The sequence below is a fragment of the Hipposideros armiger genome, unplaced genomic scaffold (assembly GCF_001890085.2).
Source record: "Hipposideros armiger isolate ML-2016 unplaced genomic scaffold, ASM189008v1 scaffold_97, whole genome shotgun sequence".
NCBI lineage: Eukaryota > Metazoa > Chordata > Mammalia > Chiroptera > Hipposideridae > Hipposideros > Hipposideros armiger.
In genome coordinates, this window is record NW_017731447.1 from 3513623 (window position 1) to 3541322 (window position 27700).

General features: G+C 53.5%; 1 protein-coding gene across 9 annotated transcripts in view; it reads left to right on the forward strand.

The window, feature by feature from the left end:
• IMPDH1 (inosine monophosphate dehydrogenase 1) overlaps nucleotides 1-25956 on the forward strand; it is a 29902-nt gene extending 3946 nt beyond the window's left edge. The window contains exons 2-16 of one of the 9 annotated variants that reach the window (XM_019646156.1): nucleotides 467-568; nucleotides 2699-2747; nucleotides 5159-5260; nucleotides 5382-5456; nucleotides 5765-5971; nucleotides 6124-6211; nucleotides 7047-7246; nucleotides 7873-7963; nucleotides 8201-8296; nucleotides 9573-9716; nucleotides 9828-9972; nucleotides 10282-10425; nucleotides 10549-10632; nucleotides 11179-11195; nucleotides 24723-24774. In XM_019646156.1, the coding sequence (XP_019501701.1) occupies nucleotides 467-568; nucleotides 2699-2747; nucleotides 5159-5260; nucleotides 5382-5456; nucleotides 5765-5971; nucleotides 6124-6211; nucleotides 7047-7246; nucleotides 7873-7963; nucleotides 8201-8296; nucleotides 9573-9716; nucleotides 9828-9972; nucleotides 10282-10425; nucleotides 10549-10632; nucleotides 11179-11195; nucleotides 24723-24724 (1546 nt within the window). In that variant the 3' untranslated portion in view covers nucleotides 24725-24774. Of the gene's footprint in view, nucleotides 1-404; nucleotides 569-2698; nucleotides 2748-5158; nucleotides 5261-5381; nucleotides 5457-5764; nucleotides 5972-6123; nucleotides 6212-7046; nucleotides 7247-7872; nucleotides 7964-8200; nucleotides 8297-9572; nucleotides 9717-9827; nucleotides 9973-10281; nucleotides 10426-10548; nucleotides 10633-11178; nucleotides 11196-11838; nucleotides 12587-16815; nucleotides 16996-24722 lie in introns of those variants that run through there. The other 8 variants (XM_019646153.1, XM_019646148.1, XM_019646149.1 and 5 more) reach the window with 8 other exon arrangements.
• Nucleotides 25957-27700: the final 1744 nt, after the last annotated feature.

Here is a 27700-nt window from a genome sequence, read left to right on the forward strand (position 1 = left end):
GCCAGGTGTCCTGGGATGGCCCAGGCAGAGGTCGAGACCCCGGGTTGGGGGGAGCTTACTGTGGGGGGCCTAGAAGGCGGGACGAGGAGCAGCAGAGGGGCGTGTCCAGGCCTGGCTCAGCCCCTCCCCCACTGGACCCGCGCCCCCTCCCCCGCCCGGGCCAGCGAGGCCACTGTGCCATGTGCCACTGCAGACCGCCCTGGGCGTGCGCGCGGCGGAGGTGGCTGGGCCGGACTCTGCGGGGCCCTTTGTGAGGCGCGGGGAGGAGGCGGCGGACTCCCGGGGGAGGGGCGGGAGGAGAGGGCGGCTCCCTGGGCCCGCCCCGCCGCTGCCGCAGCCCCCGCCCCCGGCCCGCCTGGCCCGCGATAGCAGCGTGGCCGCGGCGTCAGCAGCAGCAGTAGCGGCGGCAGCAGCAGCGGCGGGGCGGCCCGCGCGGGTGTTTATGTCGGGTCGCGGTGTCTCCCAGCAGCATGGCGGACTACCTGATCAGCGGCGGCACCGGCTACGTGCCCGAGGATGGGCTCACCGCGCAGCAGCTCTTCGCCAATGCCGACGGCCTCACCTACAAGTAAGCGCGGGGGGCCTCGGCCCCACCTGGGCGCGCGCACCAGCGCGCCGGGATCCCCCGACTCGGGCCCTGCACGTGCACCGCTCCCCGGTGGGTGACACCCGCGTTCTCAGGCCGGATTCGAGCGACTTGGGCGGGGAGGGGGGTGGGGAGGGCTGAGCAAGGGAAGGAAGGCGGCCCGTGCCGAGAGCAGACGGACGTGGCACAGCAACATCGCGGCCCTCGGTGCCATACCCCGTTTCTTGCTAGATCCGGGTCCGGCCTGCCCCCTTCCCCCTCTCATGGGCATCTTGGCCGCGTGAAGGGGCCTTGGGGCGTGTGGGAACACGAGATGTGGGAGTTATGGAGACTTTTCCTAGACCTTGGTCCAGGATACCCTCTCCCAGCGTCACTAGGAGGACAGAGGGGTCCTGGAGCCCAGCTGAGACAGCTGTTTGGGTGTTGCCCCCAGGAGAGGCCCAGCTGGGCAGTTAGGATGGCTCCTTTTTCCAAGGTCCAGTCCTCTTTCTGCTTGTGCCTCTGCCTGCCCACAGGTTAGCACTAGTAACCCCTTGGACATGAGTATTTTGTGACTGCCACCCCCAAGCCCACCCTACGTGGGATTTTGGAGATCAAGACCTATCTGTTTGCTTCTGGCTTAGTTTGCTCTTCCAAGGGCCCTGGGCTAGTTGTCCTGCCCGCTGCAGGCCTGGCACTAGCTGTCCTCCTGGCTGCAGGACTGTGTCCATGCCAGGAAGGAGCATCAGAACCTGGGACTGGGGTGGAGTGGGGATGCTGGCGAGCCAGGAGCACCCCTGCCCTGTCTCCTGCCAGTCCCTGCCCTTGCCTGTAAGCACTCCTACTGGGCAGGCCGTTTCCCTAGACACCAGTATATATAGTCTCCTGCCTGCCCCATAGCTGAGGTGCGGGCCAGGTGAGCGGTGTATATAATGCGTAGAAATTGCCAAGGGACCCAGACTCCAGTATGTCTTCTCTGGCCTCTAAGTGAGCCACAGAGTCCTCTTTACAGAAGAAAGGCTGTCATAGGGCAGGGGCAGTTAAGACTGTTTGTTCGGCATTCTTTGATGAGGAGAGGGAAGAGAGTATCTCTTTGATGTATTTTTCACTGGAGTCTGCCAAGGAAACTCCCTAGGGAAATGTCTAAGCCTTGCTCTTGGCCTTGGGGCAGGTTAAAGACCCCACCCCTCCCATCCACCCTGTAGCTTTTCCTTCCTGTGCTGGGGTGCCTGCTGCTTTGCTTAGCCTGGTTGGGAGTGTTCCTGAAGCGTGGGGCATTTACTCTTGGGTGTGTCTGTCACAGCCCTATGATTTCAGGCAGATTAAGCCTGTCAGGGGCCAGAGGTGGGGGGAGTGCGGCGGGAAGGTAACTGGGCTTTGGCACTGCCTTGCCATACCCATGCAGGCCTGCCAGACCCCTTCTGGGGTTTGCCGTGACCATGGCCCATCTTAGTGTTGGGCAGCTGCCATGCTTTGTCGGGGGCCCCATGGTCCTGGCCTAATGGTAAGGCCCCTTTCTCCCCTTTCCCATCCCAGGCCATGTCTATTGGCTGCTGCAGTCCAGCTGGGCAGATATTTACTGATGCCTGGTCTGTCAGAATGTGCCCCACCCAAGCTCAGCCCCCTGGAGTCCTGCGCTTTTCTGAAAACCCTGTGTGACCGAGCAGCCCCGGCACTTGGCTGTGTGCAGCTTGTCCTGTGCTGTGTGGTGCTCATATCATGCTGCACTTCTAAACTGTTCTCAGGTTCATCCCATGTCAACTCATTGCCTCCCTGTATCAAGACAGGTTTTCAAGGGCAGGCACTGTATCTGCTGTGTGTGGCTTTATGGGAACTTCTATGTACCTTGACGAACTCTGAGCCCTGAAGACAATGGACATTTGGGGCCAACTGCCTTGGTGGCGCCCCAGGTCTCCAGACCTTCCATGCCCTTTGGTTCTAACTCGTGAACTGGAATCAGTAAGATGCTAGTGGGGAGCACAAGGGTGGTTCCGCCCTGAAGGGGCAGCAGGGATCCGAGGGCTCCAGTGTCTGCCCCTCCCGACCCCCAAGCGGCCTCCCCTGGCACCGCAGGCCCTACCCATTTGCGGTACCCCTCTCCACCCAGTAACACTCACTTTTATCTCTTCACAGCGACTTTCTGATTCTCCCAGGATTCATAGACTTCATCGCTGATGAGGTGGTGAGTACCTCTTCTGCTAACCAGGGGGAGAGGGGCTGTGTATGTGGTGGAAGAGGTTGACTTCCTGTTCAAGAGCTGTGGTGGATCTAGCTTTTATTGCTGCCATAGAAGCTGGCACAGTGCAATGGGTTATGACTAATGGGGCAGAGGCAGCTGTGGGGATTCAGGGGTATCCTGAGTGATGGGCCTGGCCCAGGGCCAGAGGGCTCTCTGTCACTGACAGAGCCTGCAGTGAAGTTCAGAAGACCCTGAGAGGGGGCGTGTATATGTGGCTTGCCTTAATTACAGCAGACCAGAAGGCTTGGGTTTTATCTGAAATGCTGACCCAGGACATGATAGAAGCCAGTAAAATTATGGAGACTTTGAATGAAGTGGACAGGTTTGTTCATGGATCTAAATATACAAGAACTGGTTTGGAGACGTTAGATTTTTGGACAAATACAAGGAAACACAGTGCCTTGCTTACCGGAAGGGCTCAGCAATGAGCCAAGTGAATGAACAATGTCCTTTACTAATCAACATATGACGAACTCGCAGAAGCCAGTGGGTAGTGCTAATGGGTGTAAGTCATTTCATGGAAAAGTTAGATTATGCTATAATGAATTCATACACATTACAAAAATGGTTCCTCTTCTGTTGCCGTTATCATTTATATTTATTCAGGTCTGATACTCATGAAAGGCCAGGGGGCCTGAGTGTATACATTAGGGAAGTGTACGTCCAGCTCCCTCATGTATACCCAGTGCTGACCCAGACAGATTTTTAGGGGAAATTTGGGTTATTCAGGATATTTCCCTTATGACAGCAACCAGGAAGCCTTCTTGGTTCAGCTGTTCAGTTTAACAAAGTTTACCAAGCACCCTGGTTTTGTGCCAGCCCCCAGGCAGAGTGCTGGGAAGAAAGGGATAGAAAAGACCCCTCCTGGCCATTCAAGGGTCTTCCTGAAGTCCTGTGGCCTCTGTAAGGAAGGCTGTGGTTCTTCTCCGGTTATGATGGGAAAGGAGAAAGGGGAGCTTTCTAGACTGTGGGGAAAGGTTCTGAACCAGGGTCTGTAGATAGACTTCGGGGCTTGTGACTCTCGAAAAATTATAACAAAGTCAGTGTCTGAGTGTTTGGGGGGCTGGGATCCGTAGCTGTTGGCCTGAATTTTAGAGGTCTATGATCTGGCCCTACCTACGCTTTGTAGGCAGATGCCTCCCAAATGTATACTTGCAGTCTTGGCCTCTCCCTTGAGCTGCAGACCCTTAGTCACCTACTTTCCTGGATGTCTAATCACTCCTTCCCAAGCCTTCGCCCTTCCAGTTACCAGCATCTCCCACCTGAACCTGTCAGCAGCCTCGTTGGGGGTCCCCCTGCCTCAGGCCTTTTCACCTAGAACCCATTCTCCACATAGGATGGAGCCTGGATAACATCTTTAAAACATAAACCAGGGCGGCCGTGTGGCTCAGTTGGTTAAAAGTGCGAGTTCTGAGCAACAGGGTCGCTGGTTCGATTTCCACATGGGCCAGTGAGCTGCGCCCAAGCTGAGCTGCCACTGAGCTGCCAACAGGTGGCAGGATGGCTCAGATGGTAAGAGCACATGCTCCTAAAAACAAGGTTACCAGTTCGGCTCCCACATGGGATGGTGGGCTACGCACCCCCCCTGCGCACCCCCACAACTAAGATTGAACACGGCACCTTGGCATCTTGAGCTGAGCTGCCCTGAGCTGCTGACGGGCAGCCAGATGGCGATTGGACTTGGAGCTGAGCTAGCTGTGCCCTCCACAACTAAGATTGAAGGACAACAACTTGGCTGTTCCCCTTCCACAATTCCCCAATAAAATTAAAAAAAAACAAAAACGTAAACCAGATCATGTCTCTCCTCTGCCTGAGACCCTCCAGTGGCTTCTCATCTCAGAGTCCAATCTAAGCTCCTCCCCCTGGTTTTCAAAGCTACACTTCCTTGTCCCTTTCTGCCTGCCCCTCCCCCCTCAACCCCTGCCTCTCTCCCTTCCCTCTACTCCACCAGCCTTTTTCTTCCTTAAATACATCTCAGGAAAACATGGAATCAGAGGCAGGTTTTACACACAGCTCCCTCTGCCTGGAGCAACAGTCCCTCAGACTTTGACTTGATTAGTTTCTACTTGTCACCTCCCAAGAAAGAGGCCTCCCTGACCACCACATCCTTCTTCCAGTGGTCACTTTGCCTTATTGCTTTCTTTGGAGCCTTCATCCTGACTGATCATTTTGTACACGTGTTTCGTGTTTGCCCTCTTTCTTTCCAGGTAGAATTTAAGCTCCAGGAGCGATAGCAGGGGCCTCATCTGTTGTTCACTGCTATATCCCCAGACCTGCCCTGGTGCATGTAGAAGCTCAGTAAATGTTTGCGTGAATAATAACACTCTTCACGTAGACTGTGCCTCCCTCCTTAGGACCTGACTTCAGCTCTGACTCGGAAGATTACGCTGAAGACACCACTGATCTCCTCCCCCATGGACACTGTGACAGAGGCTGACATGGCCATCGCGATGGCTGTGAGTCGGGCACCTGGGAAGGGGACTAAATGGCGTCGGGAGGAATTGGTATCAGAAGAGGGGTTTGCAGAGTGAGGAGGGTTGGCCTCCTGGCTCTGACCACACTTCCCTTCCACCCCAGCTGATGGGCGGTATTGGTTTCATTCACCACAACTGCACCCCAGAGTTCCAGGCCAACGAGGTGCGGAAAGTCAAGGCAAGTACCAGGCCCGTCCCCAGAAAGAAGATGCCACCTGGCCGCCCCCACCGCACAGACTCTCCTAGCCTCCTTCGCCAGCCCTGCAGGCTGGGTCGTTCCCTGGCTGATTGCTATGGGGTCTTGTTGATTGCCGTTCTCCACAGTGAGGGCGCAGGGCCCAGCCCTCGTTTTCCCACTGGCTCCTCACCCCATGTGGGCCCTGGCTCCTCTGTGGCACGGCCAGGACATCCTCTGCTCCCTGTGGCCAGGCTGTACACCATGTCTGGCTTTCTTCCAGCCTTTTCCTTCCCTGTCTCTGCCCACAGAAATTTGAACAGGGCTTCATTACGGACCCCGTGGTGCTGAGCCCCTCACACACTGTGGGGGATGTGCTGGAGGCCAAGATTCGGCATGGCTTCTCTGGCATCCCCATCACTGAGACGGGCACCATGGGCAGCAAGCTGGTGGGCATCGTCACCTCCCGAGACATCGACTTTCTTGCCGAGAAGGACCACACCACCCTCCTCAGTGAGGTACCTCCAAGGGCGGGGAAAGCGTGGCTGGCAGAGAGAGAACCCCACACCCTAGGGCCTCAGGCTGGTGCCTGTGACCAGGGCCAGAGGGAGGTCTGGCTCCCTTCTCTCTCACCTGCCAACCTGCAGGCAAATGTTCCTGGCTCCCACAGGTGATGACGCCACGGAATGAGCTGGTGGTGGCTCCAGCAGGTGTGACATTGAAAGAGGCAAATGAGATCCTGCAGCACAGCAAAAAAGGTACCGAGGAATAGGCAGAACACTCAAGACCGCGCCAGCCTGGCTCCCTGTACCCCAGCTCCCCCATTCCTTCGAGCCCTGCAGGTTGTCCCAGCAACCAGCCTGGGCCTTTTGAATAACCCCAGGCTGGAGCATAATTCCTGAGGGCCTTTTCCTGGCTTAGGAAAACCAGTCCCTTTTTCAGCATCTTCACAGTAGGTTTCCCCCAAAAAACTAGTCCTGTGAAATGTTCATCATGGAAAAAGGGCCCTATGGTCTTACAAGTCTGAAAAATTGCTCTTTTCTGGATCCGCCATCTTGCATAAAGAATTGTACTTGAGCTTATTAAAAACTCAGAGGTCCTGCAGTTAAATGTACTTGACATTGGGGCTGTTGATATAAATATTCATTAGGTCCCTGTGGGAGACACTGGAACATGCTTCCCTGGCCCACCCAGAACTGGATTGTTCTCTGGGGATGGTATTCGGCAGGGCACAGGGGCCTCCCTGCAGGACAGCCTCACATTTGTGCCCTGGCTAGAATTTTTCGACCACTGTGTCCTGTGGCCCAGCAGGTGAAAGGCTGCCAGTGCTCGGGAACTGCCCACCCCAGCCTGGCCAGGCCACAGGGCAGGAAGGGCTCCAGGAACCCTCTTGGCTACAAGATTTCTTTGCTTCCTGTTCCTTGGGAAGAGGCCCTGGTCCCTGGGAGCGCTTCCTAGGTGGGTGCTGTCACCTAGTGGCTACTTTGGGTACTTCAGTGGACTCTCTGATGTGGTCCATTTGCATCCTCACTCTCCCCACCCCCCTAGGCCCCAGAGGCTGCTCCTTCATCTTACCTCTGCATTCCTCATCAGGGAAGCTGCCCATTGTCAATAATCGCGATGAGCTAGTGGCCATCATTGCCCGCACTGACCTGAAGAAGAACCGGGACTACCCTCTGGCCTCCAAGGATTCCCACAAGCAGCTGCTGTGTGGGGCAGCCGTGGGCACCCGAGAGGACGACAAATATCGCCTGGACCTGCTCACCCAGGCAGGCGCTGATGTCATAGTGCTGGTACGGGCGCTTCCCTGGGGCCGGGGTGGTTCAGGAGAGTAGAGGCTTAGGAACCCCAGGCTCGCCTCTAACTAAGCCTGGAATCAGGATTAGAGGAGGGTCAGTGGTACTCTGACAGCTCAGACCAACTGTGGGCCCTTCTGAGGGCCTTCTGAGCATGCTCATAAGTGGACCCTAATGGTTATAGCTCACATTCATGGGGGCATTCCACTTGCCAGGCCCTACACTCAGACCTTTAGGTTGATGAACTCATTTAATCCTCCCAACAGCCCTCTGAGGTACAATTACCAGGCCCCTTGTCAGATGAAGAAACCAAGGCTGAGTAGGTTAAGTACTTTCACTTGGTTAGTGATTTGGTGGGAACAGGATAGGCCCCAGGCAACTGTGAGGATCATTCTATCCGTGGGTATAAAAGGGCTTTGTCTGCTCTGAAAGTATACATTAATGGTGCTTAACCTTTTGGGGAAAGCAGGCCCCTTTGAGAATCGGCTAGGAGCTATCAATTGTCTTCTTAGAAAAAAACAAAGCACCCTCATAACATTTTTCATATTAGTTCAGGAGTTTGTCCACTTAAGGGAGGACCCTCAGCCATCGTAACCTAAGCTTTCCCGTCCCCCTTGTCACAGGACTCATCCCAAGGGAACTCTGTGTATCAGATCGCCATGGTGCACTATATCAAGCAGAAGTACCCCCATCTTCAGGTGGTTGGGGGGAATGGTAAGTGGGAAGTCATTTCCACTCCCCGCCCGCCCTTGCCCCTTCACTGTGCAACTTCCTGTCCTTTAGCATCCTGAGGTGATGGCTTTGCCCCTGCATGAGGGGCAGGGAGCTGAATAAATAGGCTTTGGTCACTGTAGCTGGGAGGGTGGCTGGACTGGGGTCCCAGGGAGCCCCAGTGCAGGGCAGGGCACCCCATCCTCACACTGTGCCTCTTTCCCTGACCTCCTCCCACAGTGGTGACAGCAGCTCAGGCCAAGAATCTGATCGATGCTGGTGTGGACGGGCTGCGTGTGGGCATGGGCTGCGGCTCCATCTGCATCACCCAAGAAGGTGGGTGTCAGTAAGAAGAGTGACTTCCACGTAGAACACCCCGCTGGCCCTCCACAGGCCCCCTGTGCCGCACTCTTGTTCCACAGATGCATGCTGAGTGCTCTTTCTTTCCGGGATGGTGGGTTCAGGGGTGACCCGGGCTCAGACTCTGCCTGTCTGGCCCACTGACTTGCGGGGAAGCAGGCGTAAGATGAGGCTACCGAGAGTTCTGGGTATGCACCAGCCTGCTTCTCAGATTCTGGTCAAGGAGGCCCAAGCTGAAGGCCCAAGGCTGGTGTGCCTGCTTCTCTGAGGTGCTTGTTGGAAGGCAGCTCAGGGTCTGGATTAGCTTTGTGACAAAGCAGACACTTAAGACATGGAGACAGCATGTCCTTGAATGTCGAAGGCTATACACCTTATCACCATGTGCTGAATAGTTGGGGAGGGGTTCCACTGAGTCGCAGTGGGTTCCCGAACACGAAGAGGGGGAGAGTGAGACCATGCCGTGTGTTCCCATGTGGTTGAGGGGTGCTCCCTGAATGCTGGTGTCTGACTGATGGGTCCTGGCTTGGTCTGGGGCATGGATCTGGCCCCTCTCATGAGGGTCATTTGCTCAGAATACCTCCCTGCCCAGAACATCTCCCCATTGGGTCTTCACAGCCTCTGCTTTTAAGTGTCTACTCATTACCTTAGCTGACTACCGTGATGAAACATGGGCCTTTTCTCAGTCCCTTTACAAATATTAATTGGGATGCAATAGGGGCCAAACAAACAATAGACACTTCCGGAGAAGGCTCCTTCCCAACTTGATCCAGCCTTGCATCCATCCCTAGATAAGTGCTGGGTCCTTAGAGTTCCCGCTTAAAGCCTAACACTTACGGACCTTGGACAGTTAGACTTAAAGAAACGCAAACCAATATCCCAAAGGAGGCCACGCGTACCTAACCCTAGTAACAGGCCTTGCAAATGAAAGCCTCGAAGGGAAACTTGTACATGGAGAGAGGTGAGTCTGGGACCAGGCCTGAGGGCACCGGTCTGGGGGTGTAATACTCTGAAGGCCAGTACTAACCCCTGCACCCCGCATCAGAATTCCCCATAGTGCTGTCAGAGTGGGCTGGTCTGGGTCCCTGGAATGACATTCACCCTAGTGTTATTTGCTGCCACATATCTTGTGCCTCAGAAACATCATGCAGCCCTGTCCCTTCCCCTGAGTGGAGGTAGGGCACAAGGAGAAAGGAGCCTGTCCCTGGCCCCTAGGTTGCTGTTGACACCTCCGTTTTGTGTGCCCCCCCTGCAGTGATGGCCTGTGGTCGGCCGCAGGGCACTGCAGTGTACAAGGTGGCTGAGTACGCCCGGCGCTTTGGGGTGCCGGTCATCGCCGATGGTGGCATCCAGACCGTGGGGCATGTGGTCAAGGCCCTGGCCCTTGGAGCTTCCACTGGTGAGGGGGACTGCTGGGGGACTGGGCAGGCCACTGAGGGGCTGGAAGCTGGCTGGGGGCAGTAGGAAGGCCATGAGCTAGAGGCACTGATTCCCGCTTCCACCACTGCAGTGATGATGGGCTCCCTGCTCGCCGCCACCACGGAGGCCCCCGGTGAGTACTTCTTCTCGGATGGGGTGAGGCTCAAGAAGTACCGGGGCATGGGCTCCTTGGATGCCATGGAGAAGAGCAGCAGCAGCCAGAAACGCTATTTCAGGTGCTCTGCCCCTGAGCCCGGCCCCAGGCAGATCAGCCCTCAACCCTTCAAGGGTCCATACACACCTTTGACTTCCTAAGATGGTGCTCAGTCTCCATCTGGAGACTGAGACAAGAGGGCACCATTAGCAGACTTGGGACGGTATCTGCCACCTGACTCAGAATCCATGCTTTTTTGTGCTGTAGACCAGGGAGTGGGTGCTTTGGGGGTCCTTCTGGGTGGTATTCCTTCTGCTGGTGCCCTTGAGAGGTGAGGTGGGGTCTTCTGAGCTGTGGGCTGCCTGGCTCAGTCTCCCGGTCCTCCATGCAGTGAGGGTGATAAGGTGAAGATCGCACAGGGTGTCTCGGGCTCCATCCAGGACAAAGGCTCCATTCAGAAGTTCGTGCCCTACCTCATAGCAGGGGTCCAGCATGGCTGCCAGGATATCGGTGCCCGGAGCCTGTCTGTCCTGCGGTGAGTGCTGTGACGAGGGGGCAGCTGGCGGGGGGCACCTGGAAGGCTCCTGGCTCCCCCCGTCCCCACTCCTCCCGCACTCTGCCCTTGGTGCCCTGACCTGCTCCATCGACCTGCCTGCAGGTCCATGATGTACTCAGGAGAGCTCAAGTTTGAGAAGCGGACCATGTCGGCTCAGATTGAGGGTGGTGTCCACGGCCTGCACTCGTAAGTATGGGGCCTCCTTGTCCTAGCTGGCTGGCACTGGGTTGGGCAGGTGGGACTGTGGTTCAGAGGCTGAGCTGAGATTTCAGGGACCCCACGGGCCATCGGCACCAAGGATGGATACTGCTGCAGAGTGACCCTGTCACCCTCTCCTACAGGGCCCAGCCCACCCTTGAACATTGTCTTTGGGCGCCTATGCAGGCAGGCCCCTCTCTTCCCCTCTGGCATCGCCCCCTGAGCAGGGCACGGGAGATGCGGCCGCTAGCCCCTCCTAGGCTCCCAGGCCTTTGCTTGTGTAGAAGCTTGGTGGCTAATGGCAGGGGCTGGCATTGCTGGGCTCTTGCTGGTGGTGGCTCCAGGCAGGCAGGTGGAGGCTGGGGGCAGAGAGACAGATGCCAGGGCCAGCGCTGGGGCGACCATGGGTGGGGGGGCAGTGCTAGTTGGCAGCAGTAGTTGTAGGCATGCGGCCCTGCCCGGTAGAGAGGGCCTGTCCCCCCAGGCATAGGCGGGCATCTAACCTGTGTCTCTTTCTGCCCCATCCTCCTGTAGCTATACCTTTCTGCCGTGTAAGTAACCGCGCTGCCCGGGCCAAGTGTAGAGTAGAGCAGGGGCAGTCTGGGTGGGACCTGAGCTGGGGGTGGGGGGGCACTGCATTGGGGGTGGCGCTGAGGGTGTAATCATGGGACATGGAATCTAGGACTAGCACTGTGGTGGGATCAGCCTTCAGTGGCCCCTCCTCCAGCAGAAACATCCCTTTCTGGGGTACAGAGAGATGTCACTGACCACAGGCCTGAGGTTGCCCTGTGTTGGACTGGACCCAGGGACCACAGGAGGCCTAGGCCACTGTGTGTACGTGATGGGGTGGAGACACGGGCAGCAGAGGTTCAACTTGTTGGTCTGAGCTTGCTCTGTGAGGATGGGCCGTGCCTTCCTGAGCTATCTCTCCACCCTGGCACTGAAGACAGTCCACTCAGCGGTGGCTATGGCCAAAAGGAGCATGGCTGTCCCTGGCCTGATTCTTCCAGGAGCCTTGGCCTGAGGAGGGCAGAGGCACAGGGCCTACTCTTTTCCCTCCCCCCCCCCCCGCAGTTCACTGCCACTCTGCATCTGGGGAGCCACCTGGCACCCCAGGGCCTGGGCAGGGGGGTCTGGGAAGGGAGCAAGGTCCACATGCCCACTCTCGGTTGCCCTCTTGCCTTGTCCCCACAGTTACGAGAAGCGGCTATACTGAGGACGGTGGTGGAGGCCCAGGCGGCGGAGGGGATGTGCCCCAGGGTTCCCCTTTGGGCACAGCCTCCCTCCATAACTGAGTGGTCCATAGATTTGCACTACGGGTTCCCCAGCTCCTTTCCAGAGAGAGAGGAGGCCTTGAGAGTCTGCGGCCCCTCGCTGGGCATCCCCCGCAGAGTCAGGACTGCTCCTGGGGCCTGGCTGCCCTGGGAGTCCCCCAGGATCCCCCTTCTTCAGTCCCCCCTGAGCCCACCAGCCTGGGCTCTCAGGCCCTGTGCCTGCCTCAGGTCTTTCTTGCTGCAGCCTGCTCCAGCCCGGCTCCCATCCCTGGGGCAGGCGGCTCCTCCTTGGCTTCTCCTGTAGGGCACCTCCTTCCCCACCCCCGACCCCTGGAAATGGTGCTCTCCTGGCCCTGCCTCTGGCCCCTTCCTGGACTGCTGCTCCCTCAGCCATGGGGCACTTCTGGGCTTCTGACCTAAGCCAGAGGGAGGTCTCTGCCCCCTTCCCCTGGCCCTAGGTTACCCGTTCCTCAGGCCACTCCCCTGTCCCCTGCCCTGGGGAGGAGGCAGCCCATCATTCCTGACTTACTACCATCCCCAGGTGTACCATGCCTGCCCTCTCCTCTCAGCTGCAGTTGAAGGCTTTAACTTTGCACACTTTGGGTCACAGTTATGTCATTGTATATTGAATAATCTGAATAAACCAGGAGGTCGCAATGCCTCTGCCATCCTGTCTCTGTCCCTTGTCCACTGGGCAGCTGGCCCCAATCCTGGTGGTGAGCTGGAACCCAGAGCCCCATCAGAGGCAGGCCATGGGTGGGTGGGGACACCTCCCCAGGAAGGTGATTAAGCTGTGGCGGTACTTCCAGTTGCGCTGGTGCAGGTGGGACATGTGGCGGGAGGTCTTCCAGGCCTGTGCCCACACGGGCATGCCCACCTGCTGCCAGCAGGCCAGCAGCTTCTGCAGGCAGGAAGTATCACAGAGGGGGTCATCGAGGCTGTACAAGACTGGCATTGGGGGCCTCATCGGCGGCTGCCAGAAACTCCCTTCGCAGCCCTGTAGTGCTGAACGGTGCAGCCCGGCCCAGGTGGAATTAGCACGGCTGTGGCCCTGAAGGCCCAGGGCCTTGGTGTCATCAGCTGAGACTCTCCTGTGGGTACCAGGTAGAGGGGGCTTAGCTCCCACTGTTCATAAGCAGCTCAGGACCCACCTCCCAGCCTCAGCCCCCTCCTGGTGACAGCAGTGACACGTGGGCTGCTGCATATCCCAAGTTTGGGGCCCTGGGACATCCACATTGCCGCCTTCTGCCTCTGCTGTTGTAGTTGGGTAGTCATCACACAGCTGTCCCATCGAGGTACAGACACCGCTCAGGATTGGGAGCAAGGAAGATGGCCTGGAATGCTTTGTGGGAACGCGCAGAGCGTGCAGGGGGTCCTCGTTTGTGGGTAAGGTGGAGCTGGAAACAGTCCCTTGAGTGCAGGGAGGGACTGCCTCAGCCTACGCTTGGCACGCCATGTCATTCATTACCTGCCTTCCCCCAGGCCCTTCCAAGCCAAGGGGCCAGCCGTTCACTGTGCCATTTTCCAGCTTTGTGGCATCTTCAGGGATGAGAAGGAAACAGCTGGGTGGCAGGACTGTTGGGTGGGTTCAGAGCTCATTCAACAACTGCTCCCGGAGTTGTTGCAAAATGACTAGGTCACTGAGAGTCCCTGGAGGCCTTGTGCCCTGGACTCTGTGGCCTTGGTGAGCACTTTAGAGTCTGAGGTAACCCAGCTTGGTGGGAGAAGGATGTCCAGATACCAGGGGATGGTAAAAGTTGAGAGGGGTGGAGCAAAATGAAGCCACGTTTCATAGTTTGTCTTGCACATTGGTTTACCAAAACCATACAGGAAGCAGCTTGACCAGCAATTAAGATGGAAAAGATCTAAGGGTTTTTAGAGAAATGCCATCACTCTGCATCAAGGATATGAGGGCTTCAAAGGGAGAATTTTCCTTTTGAACTAGACCTAATTGATCCATTAGAGCTGACCAATACCTTGTAACAATGGCGTCCTAGTAACTTGTGGTATGCCAGCATGACTTTGGCCCTTCTAGTGCAAGATTAAACACAGGAATCCTCAAATTTTGGTGTGCATCAGATTTACCTCGGGAGCTGAAACGAACCCAGAGGCCCAGGCTCAATGCAGTAAGATGGGGTCTGGGCCTCTGAATTGTCACTCTGCCCTACACCCCCACCCCCACCCCCCCACCTAACCCCAAGGTGATTCTGATATATACCAAAGTTTGAGAACCACTGTTTTAGAAGAAATTTGTGTATCCAATTACATGATTTCTGAGACTTTCCAAAGAAGCATGTGTCCTGAGAAGAGTTTTAGGTGACATAGCATCTACCTCATGGCTCACTGAGGGGATTATGTGAGAGAACATAAGGAAGGTTATAGGTGCTCAGTCAATTAGTCTTATCGTGTCCTAGTCGGCCTCCCCTTCCCCAGAGGACTAGAAGCTGGAAATAAGTGCATGCTAGGTTGGACTTGGACAACATGCTCACTCTTACCGATTCAGCCACAGTGGGGGAGGCCCAGGCAGGACAAAAGGACAGGTGCTGTGGGTAGGAAGGCCACATCAGGCAGCCCAGAGCCACATTCAGGACAGATGCAGGTCACAGACCCTGTGGTCAGCAGAAGGTGTTCACCTGGAGTTGCCCAGTTGCTTCCTCGCCCTCACCCTGGCACACTCACCCAGCATCATGCCATCCAAGCCACACTGCTGTGGCATGCCAGGTCCTGGCTCATGAGCAGCAGCATCTGTGCAAAGGTGTAGCCACCCAGGGAGAGGGTGTGCAGCTGGTCTGTGCCCCAGGCGGCAGCAATGCCAGCACCCACGCAGCCTGCCCCAGGCTCAGAGTGGGCACCGGAAGTGGCTCAGCTTGTTCTCACTAGCTCTCCACGCTAGCACAGCAAAGCCACAAGCCAAGTAGAGTGTCATGTACTTGGCTTCCAGGAGCAGGAGCAGCTGCTGGCCAGAGTTCCCTGGGCTGGTAGTACAGGTGGCTGAAGCGAGAGTCATGGCTGGTGCATCCTGGAGGGCAGATGGAGGCGAGGTGGGCGGCCCTGGACTCTGGCCTCACCTTTCCCCCCGACATCTACAGGCCAAGAACAGGGGCTCTCAGATGGCATGACCAAGTAGTAGCTCAGGGCTGTGATTCCATCAGGAAGTGGGCAGCGAGCCAGGAAAGGAGGGGTGAGCATCGCAGCTGTGTGCCACTCAGCTGCCCTCAGTCCCTTCCTCCACCCCCTCTCACACCAAGGAGTAAGGTCTGGAGAGGAAGGGGGAGCCAGTGGGAGAAGGGAGGGGTATAGGCAGGTTCTCCCTGCACCCTTACCCTGAGCTTTTTGTCCCTTCAGGGTCCCTTCTGCCTCCTAAGGGCCAGACCCCAACCCCAGCTTCTCTGGGTCCACTCCTGCTTTACACATAGACCACCCCCTTATTAGGGGATTGGGGGGCCAACTCTATTCACCTTACCCCACCCCTCTCCCAGCCGCCCTTCTGCCTTCAGCGGAGGAGAGTTTGGAGGCAGCGCACCTGGTCAGAGGGTAGTGCCAGGCTCAAAGCATGCAGCTCCCTGCAACCTCTTCTAGGGTCCAGTCCCACAATCCCGGACCCCACACTTACTGTTCTCAGGATACAGCGCCTCACCTGCAGGGTGCACAGGTCACCTCCACAGGCTCCTCCTTTCCATTCCTTCCAGCTCAGTGCAGGAGAGGGACTGGCAGGATCAGGGACCTAAGAGACTGGTCCCCAGCCTCCTGCTCCACTCCCTCTTAAGCCCATTGGTTACAACAGCCTCTGGGTACCTGGCTCCCAAGTCAGCTACACCTTTGGCCCAGCTAGAGTCAGGGAAGAGGCTTGTGGGTAACACGCTGCAGTGCAGCATTAGTCTGGGATAAAGAGGCCAGACTTTCCCTCTCCGTGTGCCTCCGTTTCTCTACTTGTGGTCTTTTTTTTCTTTTTTTTTTTTAAAGATTTTATTGGGGAATTGGGGGAGGGGAACAGTGTTGGGGAATTAGGGAAGGGGACCAACCAAGTTGTTGTTCTTCGATCTTTGTTGTGGAGGGCGCCAGTCACCATCTGGCTTCCTGTGGCCTCTAAACTCAAGGTGCTGTATTCAGTCTTAGGGCGTAGCCACCATCCCATGTGGGATCCAAACCAGCAGCCTTGTTAAGAGCGCACGCTCTATCCACTTGGCCATCCGGGCGGCAGCTCAGCTCAAGGTGCCAAGTTCAGTCTTAGTTGCGGGTGGGCATAGCCCACCATCAAACAGGCAATCTTGTTGTTACACCAGCTGAGCCATCCTGCCACCTGTTGGCAGCTCAGCAACAGCTCAGCTCAGCACAGTGTCACTGGCCCATGTGGGAATCGAACCGGCGGCCCTGTTGCTCAGAGCTCGTGCTTTTAAGCCAACAACCAACTGAGCCACTCGGCCAGCCCTCTCTACTTGTGGTTTTAACTGGGGAAAGAGAAGAATGCCCCCCAATGCCCCGCCCCTGGCATTCCAACAGCTTCCTGATGTATTTTGACCCCACACATCAGCTGCTCCACTTCACCCTTTCACCTTTCGGGGCAGGCCGAGCTCAGGGAGCCTCAGCAGCAATCCCACGCAGGAGACCTGGGCTACCATAGCACAGCAGCTTTCTGCTTTCCCCCTGGGGTTCCCTTGGAGGCAGGATGATCTGAGGTGACAAGGGGTTCATCTGACAAGCTGTCAAGGTGGGCGGGAAGGCTCTCCCCAAAGAAAGGGAAGTCATGAGTAGGGGCACCACCGCGGGCAGAGTGGGAAGGAGGGAGGAGGAAGCCAGGGGGGGGATTTGCATAAGGACCTTGGTGTGACCCCCACACGCCACTCTCCCACCCCCAACTTGAACCTCTTCCTCCCCACTGCTTCTTCCCTGTGGAAAGTGGGCCAGTGAGGAACAAGATGTGTGTCTGCACTGCGGATTCCGTGCTTCAGGAAATCAATTAAGGACTTCCTTCAGACGCCACACTACCAGGAGTCCTGCACCCCCTGTCCTCGGTCCTTCTGTGGGGAAGGACGTTGCTCCCACCCCTCCCCGTGGTCCGTGGTGCTTCCAACTCCTTGCCATGCCTCTGGTCTCTGGGAACACCTAGGGACAAAAAAAAAGAGGAAGGATCGTTTTTACGGTGGAGATGCTGGGAGGAGAAGAGGGGCTGGGCAGAAGGTGTTCCCCTGCTCCGGGAGGCGGGACTCCCAGGTCGGTGTGCTTTGGGAGCAGTGTGGTGCTGAATCCAGCAGGTGGCGCCAGGACCCAGCGACCTGTAGGACCCCAGGGAATCAGAATGGGGCAGTTTCCTAGGCAACAGACAGCCTTTCGGAAAGCCCTGCCCTTGACAACCATTCCCTGGTTGCCCAAGCCCATAGTAAAATATGGCTTCTGAAGGACAGGAGGAGCATGGGGGTAAAATAATGTAATCTCTCAGAAAGGAGAGAGGCTGGCTGGAGGTGGGGAGAGGAGTCTAAAAGACCTGCTTTCAGCCCTCCTGTACTACTCAGCACCAGTCACGGTGGTAGATGTGGATTAGCCTCAGCAACCCTCTGAGACAGTAGGACGTATGCCTTTCTTACGGACGGGAAAATGAGGCTCAGAGAGACAAAGTGACTTCCCAAGCCACCAGCTGGTAAGAGGTGGACCGGGTTAGGAGGCTGGGCCTGTTCCTGGATATCCTCCCGCGTCCATTGCACTCCACCTGCTGGTGGGTATGAAGTGTCCAAGCCCCCAAGGGAAAACCCGGCATGAGGGGGCGGGGAGGCCTGTTGGGAGACCCGGAGCAGCCGCTGTGGGTCAAGGGAGACAAAGCCAAACCCTCCCCTTCCAGCCCAGCTCTCGTTGTCCCGCCTCCTTTGCTCACGGGGAGGTGGGGGGCCTGACTTCCCCTCTGTCTGAGACCCACAGAGCTGGAGGGGAGGGGATTTAGGAATTCTAAAGCAGCCAAAGACAGGAGAGCTCTCCAGGAAGGACACAAAGCTGGAGCCCTATTCTGGCGAGAAGAAGCAGGAAAGGATTCCATTTCAGCAGTGGTGTGAGGAGAAAGCCGGCTTCAACTGGGTCAAGGACCGAGATTCGGAGGACTCAGATTCAGTTCAAAGATCTAATCTACTCTCACTGTCTTGTGATCTCGTCGTCCCGCTTACTCCACATCTCCACCAGGATACTGAATAGGATGCATGCTGACCTTAACCAACGCTGAACTTCTGACGCCCTGTATTAGTCTGGGTTCTCCAGAGAAGCAGAACCACTAGGAGATATATTATAAATGTATATATGTACATATGTGTGTGTATATATATATAGTGGAGACTATTATCATTCTCATTTCCAGAGAAGAAAACAGGCTCAGAGATGCAAAATGATTTGCCCAAGATTGCCCAGCTATTCAGCCACTGAGCCAAGATTGTGACCTCATCATTCACTCTTTAGCCCCCAAGTACCTACTCTTCTCACTGTCCCAGGGGAGAGCCCAGGGTTGGAGAGGGAAGAAGAGAGGAAGGGAGTGCTTCCTGCCCATCAGGAGAGAGGTAGAGCAGGACTGAGCTGGCAGGGGCCCTGGGTGACATGGCACCTGGCCAGCCTCAGCTGGCATCCTCCCTCCACTTGTGTGGCCTCTAGCCCTGGGGCTGATTGGGCTCCGTCCCCTGGCACCAGCCTTCTTTGCCACACCCCCTGGCTACACATGGATGCCTTTCTGGCCCAGTGAGGCATGTAACCCAGTGCTGACAGGCGTCTGGATGCCAGGGCAGCTGTGGCTGGCCAAGGGTGAGGTCATGGGTTGAACACTGTGCTGGCCTCTCCTACCTCTCTCATTGCCAGGTTGCAAAAGTTTCCTCCCGTCTTCCTCCTGTTCCACAGCTTCTCCCCAGCAGGCTCTGGCCTCCATTGGCAAGGCCTAGTGTGTCAGTTTCCTGTTGCTGCTGTAACAAATTACCATAAACTTAGAAGCTTAAAACAACACAAATTTATCATCTTACAGCTGTGGAGGTGGGAAGGCTGAAATAGGTCCTCCAGGCTGTGTTGCTACTTCTGGAGGCTTTAGAGGAAGAGAATCCTTTATTTCACCTTTTCCAGCTTCTACAAGCCACCTGAATGCTTTGGCCCCTGGCCCCTTCCTCTGTCTTCAGAGCCAGCAGGGCTGCATCTTCAAATCTCTCTCTTTCTGACCTCTGCTTCCATTTTCACATCTGCTCTGAGTCTGACACTCCTGCCTCCCTCTTAAAAGGACTCTTGTGATTACGTTGGGCCCACCCAGATAATCCACAATAATCTCCCCACCTCTAAACCCTTAACTAGTCACATCCGCAAATACCTTTAGGCAACATATTCACACAGATTAGGTAACATATTCACACAGATTAGGCAATCCAGGGCCATTATTCAACTTTCCACAGCTGGTAAGGATGCTCACCTTCTCCATAGCTAGAGGGTGTATTTGTGGCATGAGCCTTACTCAGCTCCAGGCTGAACACCATCAACATTGTCTCACACCATCCCCAGGAGGTGAGGATCCCTGCTGCACAGCTGAAGAATCTGGCCAACTCCAGAGCCTGTGGGCTTGCCATGATTCCAAGGCTGCCTCCCCAGATTGGAAATGAGCCCCACCCCCCCGGGGAACTCCACAGGATCACCTGACTTTGGCTTTGAGTCCCCTGCTGTTTGCCTCTGAGCCTGGCCTGAAGCTCCCCAGGGCAGGGGTTGTGCCTCAGCCCCCGGGGCTCTGGCGTGGGGCACGGAGGAGTAGATACTTGAGCAGTATCAAGATAGAAGGAGAAAGATGATTTTGTGGGCTGGGGTTCGTGGATGGGCTCTAGAGGTTCTATGAGCTCCTGCCATGTGTGCAAGATTGTGTGTCATTTTTTTTTATTTTTTAAATTGGGGAATTGGGGGATGGGAACAGACAAGTTACTGTCCTTTTGTTCTTCAGTCTAGTTGTGAAGGACATTGCTTCACTGGCCCAAGTTGGCACCATCATTGCTCTCTTCCCGGGCGAGGCAGATCAGTCGCCGGCTTCTGGACGGCCATTCACGGCGGCTGCTGGCTGCTCACGCTGGGTGCTGGCTACACACGGTAGCCCATGGCAACCCACTGCCACAGGGGCTGCAGCCTACCCCATCGCTGGCGACTCACGGCAGCCCAGCTCCAGGTTGAGCTGTTGTTCAGCATCTTAGCTGTAGAGGGCAGTGTCACTGGCCCTCATATGTGGGATCCGAACCGGGGCCCTCTGGCATCCCAAGCCAGCTCTTAACCACTGCGCCACTCGGCCGGCCCTGTCTATCCTTTTTTATGGGCAGAGGGAACAGAACTTCCAGCAGACTCTCAGAAGGGGTCTTGATCCACCTCCAAGGATCAAGAAACCCTGCTCTAAGGTCTGCCTCCACCCCCTTGTCTGGGCTCCCTTCTCTGAATGAGCCTGTTCAGTCAGCACTGGGTTCAAGGCCGGAAGGCTTGGAGGGGGAGGGGGCGTTGCGAGGAGATACTGGGAAGAGGAGCTGGTCCCTGGAGCACACTGTGAGCAGCATGGCTCTAGACTAGAGGATACACCATTATCCCCTCCCCTGCATTCATTCAATGAGTCAGTAGTTTTTGAGCTCTCACAGTATGTCATTCTCTACCCTGCCTCCATGCCCCCCCTCCCCCCGGCTGTGAGGGCTTGGGTAGGAGCAGCCCACCCACTTTCCTTTGCTTGGCAGAGTCTGGTCCCTCAGGGAAAAACACACTTTGCCCAGGGTGCCCGTTAAGCAGTCTCTCCTCATCTCAGCTTCTCAATGGCCGCCTCTGGGTTCCCTTAGCATCTCCTGAGCTCCTGCCTGCCCTGAATCTCCCGGTGGTCCCCGCCCTCCAATCTTTTCCTGTTTTTGCCCTCGCAGACATGACGTCACCCTCCTATCAGTAGTGGCCTAGCCCTGAGAGAAGGGTTGGGACATTCTTCACAGCTCTGCCCCAGACAGGACTGGACTACAGGCCTCCAGGTTCCCGAGTAAGGCTGGTTCAGACCCATTATTAGGATTTCAGACTCCGGGACAGAGTTATTTCTCCTTGTAAAACACAGGATGTGTTTCAGGCAATTGGTTCCAGTCGCCTGAAGCTGTAGTATTTCCAGTTTGCCCCTTTCATCCATGCTCTTCTTCCTGGAAAGGTTTTACAAAGGGGTTCCTCCAGTCCCTCTTCTACAGGCAACCCAATCAGAGGCTACACCTGTGGTGGGAGTGAGGTGCTCCTTGTACCCACAGCCTGCATTCCGGATGGCAACCTTCCCACTCACCGCCCAGGAAAGAGGGCAGGAAGGGGTGGTGAGGGAGAGAGAAAAAAACCTGAGGGCCTGCAGAGGGTTCCTCGCTTCTCTTCAGCAGCCTCAGGCATAGAACATGTCCCCTTCTCCTTCATTCCCTGCCCAGCCCAGGCCCTCTGGTAAGTGAGGTCCAGGAGTGTCCCCAGCATCAACTTTGTCATTTAGTAATTCTGCCATTTACATAACAAAGGTCTCAGGAAACTGGGAGGAGGGTTGAGATGAAGACCAGAGATTGCTGTGAGGTTCTTTCCCAGCCCTTGGCTGCAGGGAGGAGGGAGGTGTGCACAGGTGAGCCGGGGGAGCCTGACCTGTGTTGGCGCTGCTGGCTTCCCTTCTGGTGGTCGAGGGAGAGGGGCGTGCCTTCCCCCACTGACGCCCTGGCCAGGCCTCACGTGGATGCTGCCCGTGCTAGCTCTGTTGTCATCCTCTCTCAGCCCCACAGACCCCTCAGCTGCTCCTTGTCCTCCAAGCACCTGAGGGATGGGAACGTTACTAGGGAGGGCGGAGGGTCACAGCAGAAGCTTCTCAGGACAGCAGTCTCCTCTCCCCTGCTGTGGAAACAGCTGAGTTCCCCAGGCGCTTCAGGCTGTCAAGAGCCAAAGCCCAGCTGAGGTTTGCTCCTACTGGTGTTTGCGTGGGAGGAGGGGCTTGGAGCAGGGGCCCCAGGATAGCCACTGACCTATTGCCCTACCCAGGGGTCCAGGGGTCTGCGGCAAGGTGGGAGAGGCAGAGTAGGGGACCTCTGTTCTAAGCAGGGAGTGTGCTTTCTCACAGGGATGTGAGAACCAGGACACTTTTCCCTGGGGCCTACTCTGCCCTATAAAACTTAAACAGATCAACCTTGCAGATGGCATCACAGTTCTTACCAGCCACAACCTCATTACCTTTACCTGCTGGCCAGAGCACACCTTGTAGGCCATCCCTGATAGGAACCTGCTGTCCTAGCCGCTTTCATCTCTTCCTTGTCCCTACCCCACTCCTGGTACCCCTACCCCCCACCAGTCTCTTCTGTTCACTGCTCCCAAACTTATCCACCTCTTCCGTTCCTTCCAGGGGCTTTGTCACTCCTGGAACGCTAACACCGTAGGAATATAGTAGTAAACACATCCATACTATTTTTGTGTGCCATTTCTATGTGCTCAAAGCACTTCGTATATACTAACTCATGTGGTGTTCCCGGTAACTCTGTGAAGGAAGGACTATTCTTATCCTCACTTTGCAAATGAGGCACCTGATACACTGGAAAAACAGTAAAGTTGAGTGAAGTCTAAGGGCTGCAGAAACAAAGAGATAGAGACCAACAAAATAGACATTTGAGAACAGCTGTCCTTGTCAAAAGATTAAAGCATTGTTTGTTTGTTTTTTAATTACCAAGTAAAGTGTGCAGCAGACTGCCCTGACCCTTGCCCTATGCACCCCTAATCCCCAAGAACTAAAGACCCAAAGAGATGAAACACAGAGACTCACTGGAGCAGCGGTTCTCAACCTGTGGGTCGTGACCCCTTTGGGGGTCGAACGACCCTTTCACAGGGGTCGCCGGGTACTCATATGTGGGCATATCTGCATGTGGGCCTGGAGACAGATAGAGGAGCGGTGTCTCGGTTCCTAAGACCATCGAAAATATGTGTTTTCCGATGCTCTTAGGCGACCCCTGTGAAAGGTTGAGAACCGCTGCATTGGAGGGAACCCCTCTCAGCCTGCCCCAGCTCCTCATCCTAGGAGCCAGTGGCAGGAGGGAAGGAGGGTGGGACCAGAGCAGAGCAGGACTCCTGGGTCCCCATCTCTAGTCCTCAAGCCCCCTTCCCCTCACCAATCTGCTTCTCATTCACCCTCGTTTCAAATGGAGAGAGCAGGCAGTCACCTGCAGGCACTGGAATTCTGGGTGCTGGGAGGGAGCTCTGACCTTCTAGAGGCAGGGCCCCAAATAGTTGGGCTGAGGACCACACCCCAGACCTGCCTCTACTTGCTGCTTCCAAATGCTGTGGCCCTTCATCCTGTCATCTTGCTCCCTCTGCCTCTCAGGATCAAACCAAACTCCCCTCCCAAGTGGCTGGTGCCTGAGTCCCATGCCATTCCTGGTCCACTGTCCCCTCCTAGGAGTATCCCTGGAACATGGCACCCTCTGTCCTAGGAGAAGGGGCAGAAAATCTCAAGAGCATGGATGGCGAGGGAGTGAGAGCGAACGGCTGGGCTCAGGAAGGCTAGCCAGGGAAGTAGCTGCAGGGAAGATGTTAGCCAGGCCACTGGGAGGAGGTGAGGGACATCCTAGCGTGGGATCCAGGAAGAGCACAGGATTCTTGGATGATGGAGGGGTTTAAGGTGCTGAGACACCCACCTGGGTGATGTGTGTTATATTGAATCTGAAGAACTCTTTTTTTTCTGACTAAAAAGTAAGTTATGACAAAGCACAGACTGTGAGAAAATATTTGCAAAACACATACCTGATAAAGGATGTGTTATCCAAAAGATACAAAGAACTTTTAAAACTCAACAATAAGAAAATGAACAACTTAAATTAAAACTGGGCAAAAGATCTGAAAGACAGCTCATCAAAGATATACAGATGGTAAATAAGCACATGAAAAGATTTTCAACATCATGTGTTATTAAGGAATTGCAAATTAAAATGACGAGACACCAGTACATGCTATTCAAATAGCTAAAATCCAAAACACTGACAACACCAAATGCTGACAAGAATGTGGAGCAACAGGAACTCTCATTCATTGCTGGTGGAAAGGCCAACTAGTGCAGTCCCTTTGGAAGACAGTTTGGCGGTGTCTTACAAAACTAGACACACTACATGAGCCAGCAATTGGTATCTACCCAAATGAATTGGAAACACATCCACACAAAACCCTGCACACAGATGTTTATAGCAGCTTTATTCATAATTGTCCAAACTTGGGAAGCATCCAAGATGTTCTTTCTTTAGTAAGTGAATGGATAAACTGTGGTTCACCCAGACAATGGAATATTATTTAGCACTAAAAAGAAATGAGCTATCAGGCAGTGAAAAGACATGGAGGATTGATGTGAGAAGTCTTTTGGGGAGAAAGCTGCCTGAATTTGCTGATGAATTAGATGTAAGAGTGAAAGCAAGAGAGAATCCGGCACAACACCTAGATTTTTGGTTAGTCAGCAGAGTAGAGAAAGGTGGTACTGTTAAATAAAATAGGAAAGAATGGGGAGGCTGAAGGAAAAGTTATTGTGCTGACTTTTTGTGGGAAATGGTTGGGAAAAGAGTTGTAGTTTGGACATGACAAGTTTGAAGCATCTCTTAGCTGAGCAGAGATGTCAGATTGGTGGTTGGACAATGATTCTTGAGCTTAGAGGTTGGAGTTGGTATTTAGAGCCACATTACCAGATGAGGTTACCTAGACAGGACTGTAAGTGGACGGGGCAGAGGGGCAAAGGAGGAGAGCCAGGCAGGGACAGTGTCTCCAGAGCCAAGAGGAGGTAGTGCTCGAAGAGCAGTAAGTGACCCACGGTGTCTACTGTTTCAGGAAGATCAAGGAAGAAGATTTAGGCCCACTGGACTTGGCAATCTAAAGGTCTCATGACTTGACCAGAGCTGTTTCGGTAGAGCAGTAGGACGGAAGCTTGACTGGAGTAGGAAGGAAGAAAATAGAGACAATGGTGCAAACAACTCTGGAGAATTTCTGCTGTGAAGAGCAAAGAAACGGGGTGGCAATTTGGTTAGTGCTGCTTCCCACTGCTTTGAGCTTCCTGTTGATGTTTGTGTCAGAATCACAGTTTTGTTAAAAAAACAAAAACAAAACAAAAAAACCCATTGTAGCTATATAACATAGTTTCACATTTATGTAAATGTTTTTTAATCCTTGGAACTTTGTAATATAGTTTAATATTTATGTAATTGAATACATACTATGCAAAGGAACAAGTTTTTGCCATACATCCTATTGGCCACTCTTCTTTTTTCAAAGGTTCTTAAGTATTTTTGCCTGCTATCTTACAGATGAGGTTTAGAATAGTTATTTCAAAAATGAAAAAAAATCCATTGATATTTTAATTGGGATAGAACATATAATCAAGTTGGAAAGAATTAATGACCCTTATAAAATATTGAGGGGGTGATCTAGAAACAAGATTTGTTTCTCCATTTATTAAGGTCTTATGTTTTTTTCAGCTTTACTGAGGTATAATTGACAAATAAAATAATATATTTAAAGTGTATAACATGATGATTTGATATACGTATACTTGTGAAGGGATTTATCAAGGCCTCTTTTATACCTCTCAGTTAAGTTTCGTAGTTTTCTTCTCATAGGTTCTTTTCATTTTGTCATAAATTTATTTCTTTCTTTCATGCATTTTGCCTATATAGACGATGTGATTTTTCTCCCATTTCATATATAGAAAAGCTATTGATGGAGCTATTTAGCTTTAATTTAATTACACTTCTTTCTAATGTTCTCCAAATGTTTCACAATAGAATGATATTTTGGCTTCTCCTTTATTCTTTCCCAATATTTTTCCTTATTATTATTTTCCCTCTTCCTCTTCTACCTCTCTCCTGCTCTTTCTTCTTCTATTTCTCTTCATCTTCCTCCTCCTTTCTCTTCTCATCTTTTGCATTGGCAATAATTTGCAAACCAAAGTTAAATGTCAGCATTAATAGCAGAATTTTCATTTCTAATTTTAATGGGAATTCTTCTTGCATTTCTCTAAGTATAGGGTTAGCTATTCTTTTGAAATGGAATTTTTATCAATTAAGGAGGTATTCTACCATTATTAATTTTTGAATCTACCTTTTAAATATCTGTTAAAATGGTTATAGAGTTTTTTTGGTTGACTTATTGATGTAATATACTATTTAAAGCATGTAAACTAATATTGAAAATGTATCATGCATTCAGACTACATAAAAATATATGTAAAAAAAGAAAACAGTATGCATATATTCTTTTAAAAAAATAATAAAATGAACACCCATGTATCCACCACACAGGACAAGAAGTAGAACATGACCACTATCTTAGAAGGGCCCTGAGTTCCTTTTTCTTGGTCATAACCACTCCCTCTTTGCCACCCCCACCCCAGAAAATCAATCTCTCGGATTTTAGGCTAATCCTTCCCTTGCTTTTGTTTATGGTTGTACCACAAATGTGTATATTCCCAAACAATGCTGAGAAGCAAGCATAATCCTAACTGTGAAAGGAAAGGGCAGCCTTCTGATACATGAAGACTTCCGAGAGAAGAGACGCTGAAAGAGCCTCTGGTTCTTGATGTGGCCTTGGCGTCCCTGAGCGTTTACAAGAAACTTTTCTGGGAGTGGCAGTGGACAAGGTCAGGAGGGAGTCCTGCAAACACAGAGCTCGCTGAAACAAGCGCTGCAGCACCAACCAGACCATGGACGTCAGGATGCAATATGGTCAGGGCAGTGGGCTTCTCTGTGCTCGGCTTCTGAGCTCACTCCCATCCCTTCTCTCAGGAGCAGTTCAAAGTGGAACGTTTCCTGAGCAGGCAGCGGGGCATGGAGGGGAGAACAGTAGCCTCATTGCCCCACAAGACAAGACAAGTATAAGTAAGAGTTGTAGGCTCACCCAGACATTCTGACCTGAGCTTCCAAAGACGGCACACTGACATCAAGGATCTTGGTGATGACAGCTGTCAACGTGTCTCCTGAGTTAGTCACACGGCTCTGATCTGAACTGGTGTCCTTCTACATGTGATGGACAGCTGACATCCTGGTATCCCCCTTCATCATCTTCCAAGGAGCCCCCTTTCCTTCTCACGTGTGGTGGATCTCCTGTGTCCTGCATCCCACGCTTTCTGCTTTCTTGGTTTACTTTCTGTTTTGGTGGAGCACTTTCTCTAGTAGGTTTTCCAGAAACTCTGGCAGGTAAACGTTTTTAAATCTTATGTGTCTGAAAACGTACATATTCTGTCATTTTGCTTGATCGATAGCTTGAATGAATGTAAATTCTAGGTTGAAAGTAAACTTTCTTCAATGTTTTGAAAGCATTGCTTTTAACCTCTAGTGTTGTTGTTGAGAAATCCAAAGCCTTTCTGATATCTAGTCCTTTGTACATTTTTTTTCTTTCTTTCTAGAACTTTCTAGGCTCTTCTCTTTAATTTGCCTTGGTGTGGGTTTATTTTTGTCCACAGTGCTGGGTCTTAGTAGACCCAACCTCATGTCCTTTTGTTCTGGAAAATTTCTTCAAATTAGTTCACGGATGATTTCCTCCCTTCCATTTCCCTCTGTTATTTTTCTTTTTGGAACTTTTATTATTTTGATGTTGAACTCCTGGAATTGTCCTCCAATGTTTCCAAGGTTCTTATCTTTTCTCTCCTATATTTTCTATCTCTTAGTATGTTTGTTTTACTTTCTAGGAAGACTTAATCAACTTTATATTCCTGTATTTCTTTTCTTTCTTTTTTTTTTTTAAAGATTTTTATTGGGGAATTGGGGGGATGGGAACAGTGCTGGGGAATTGGGGGAAGGGGAACAGACAAGTTA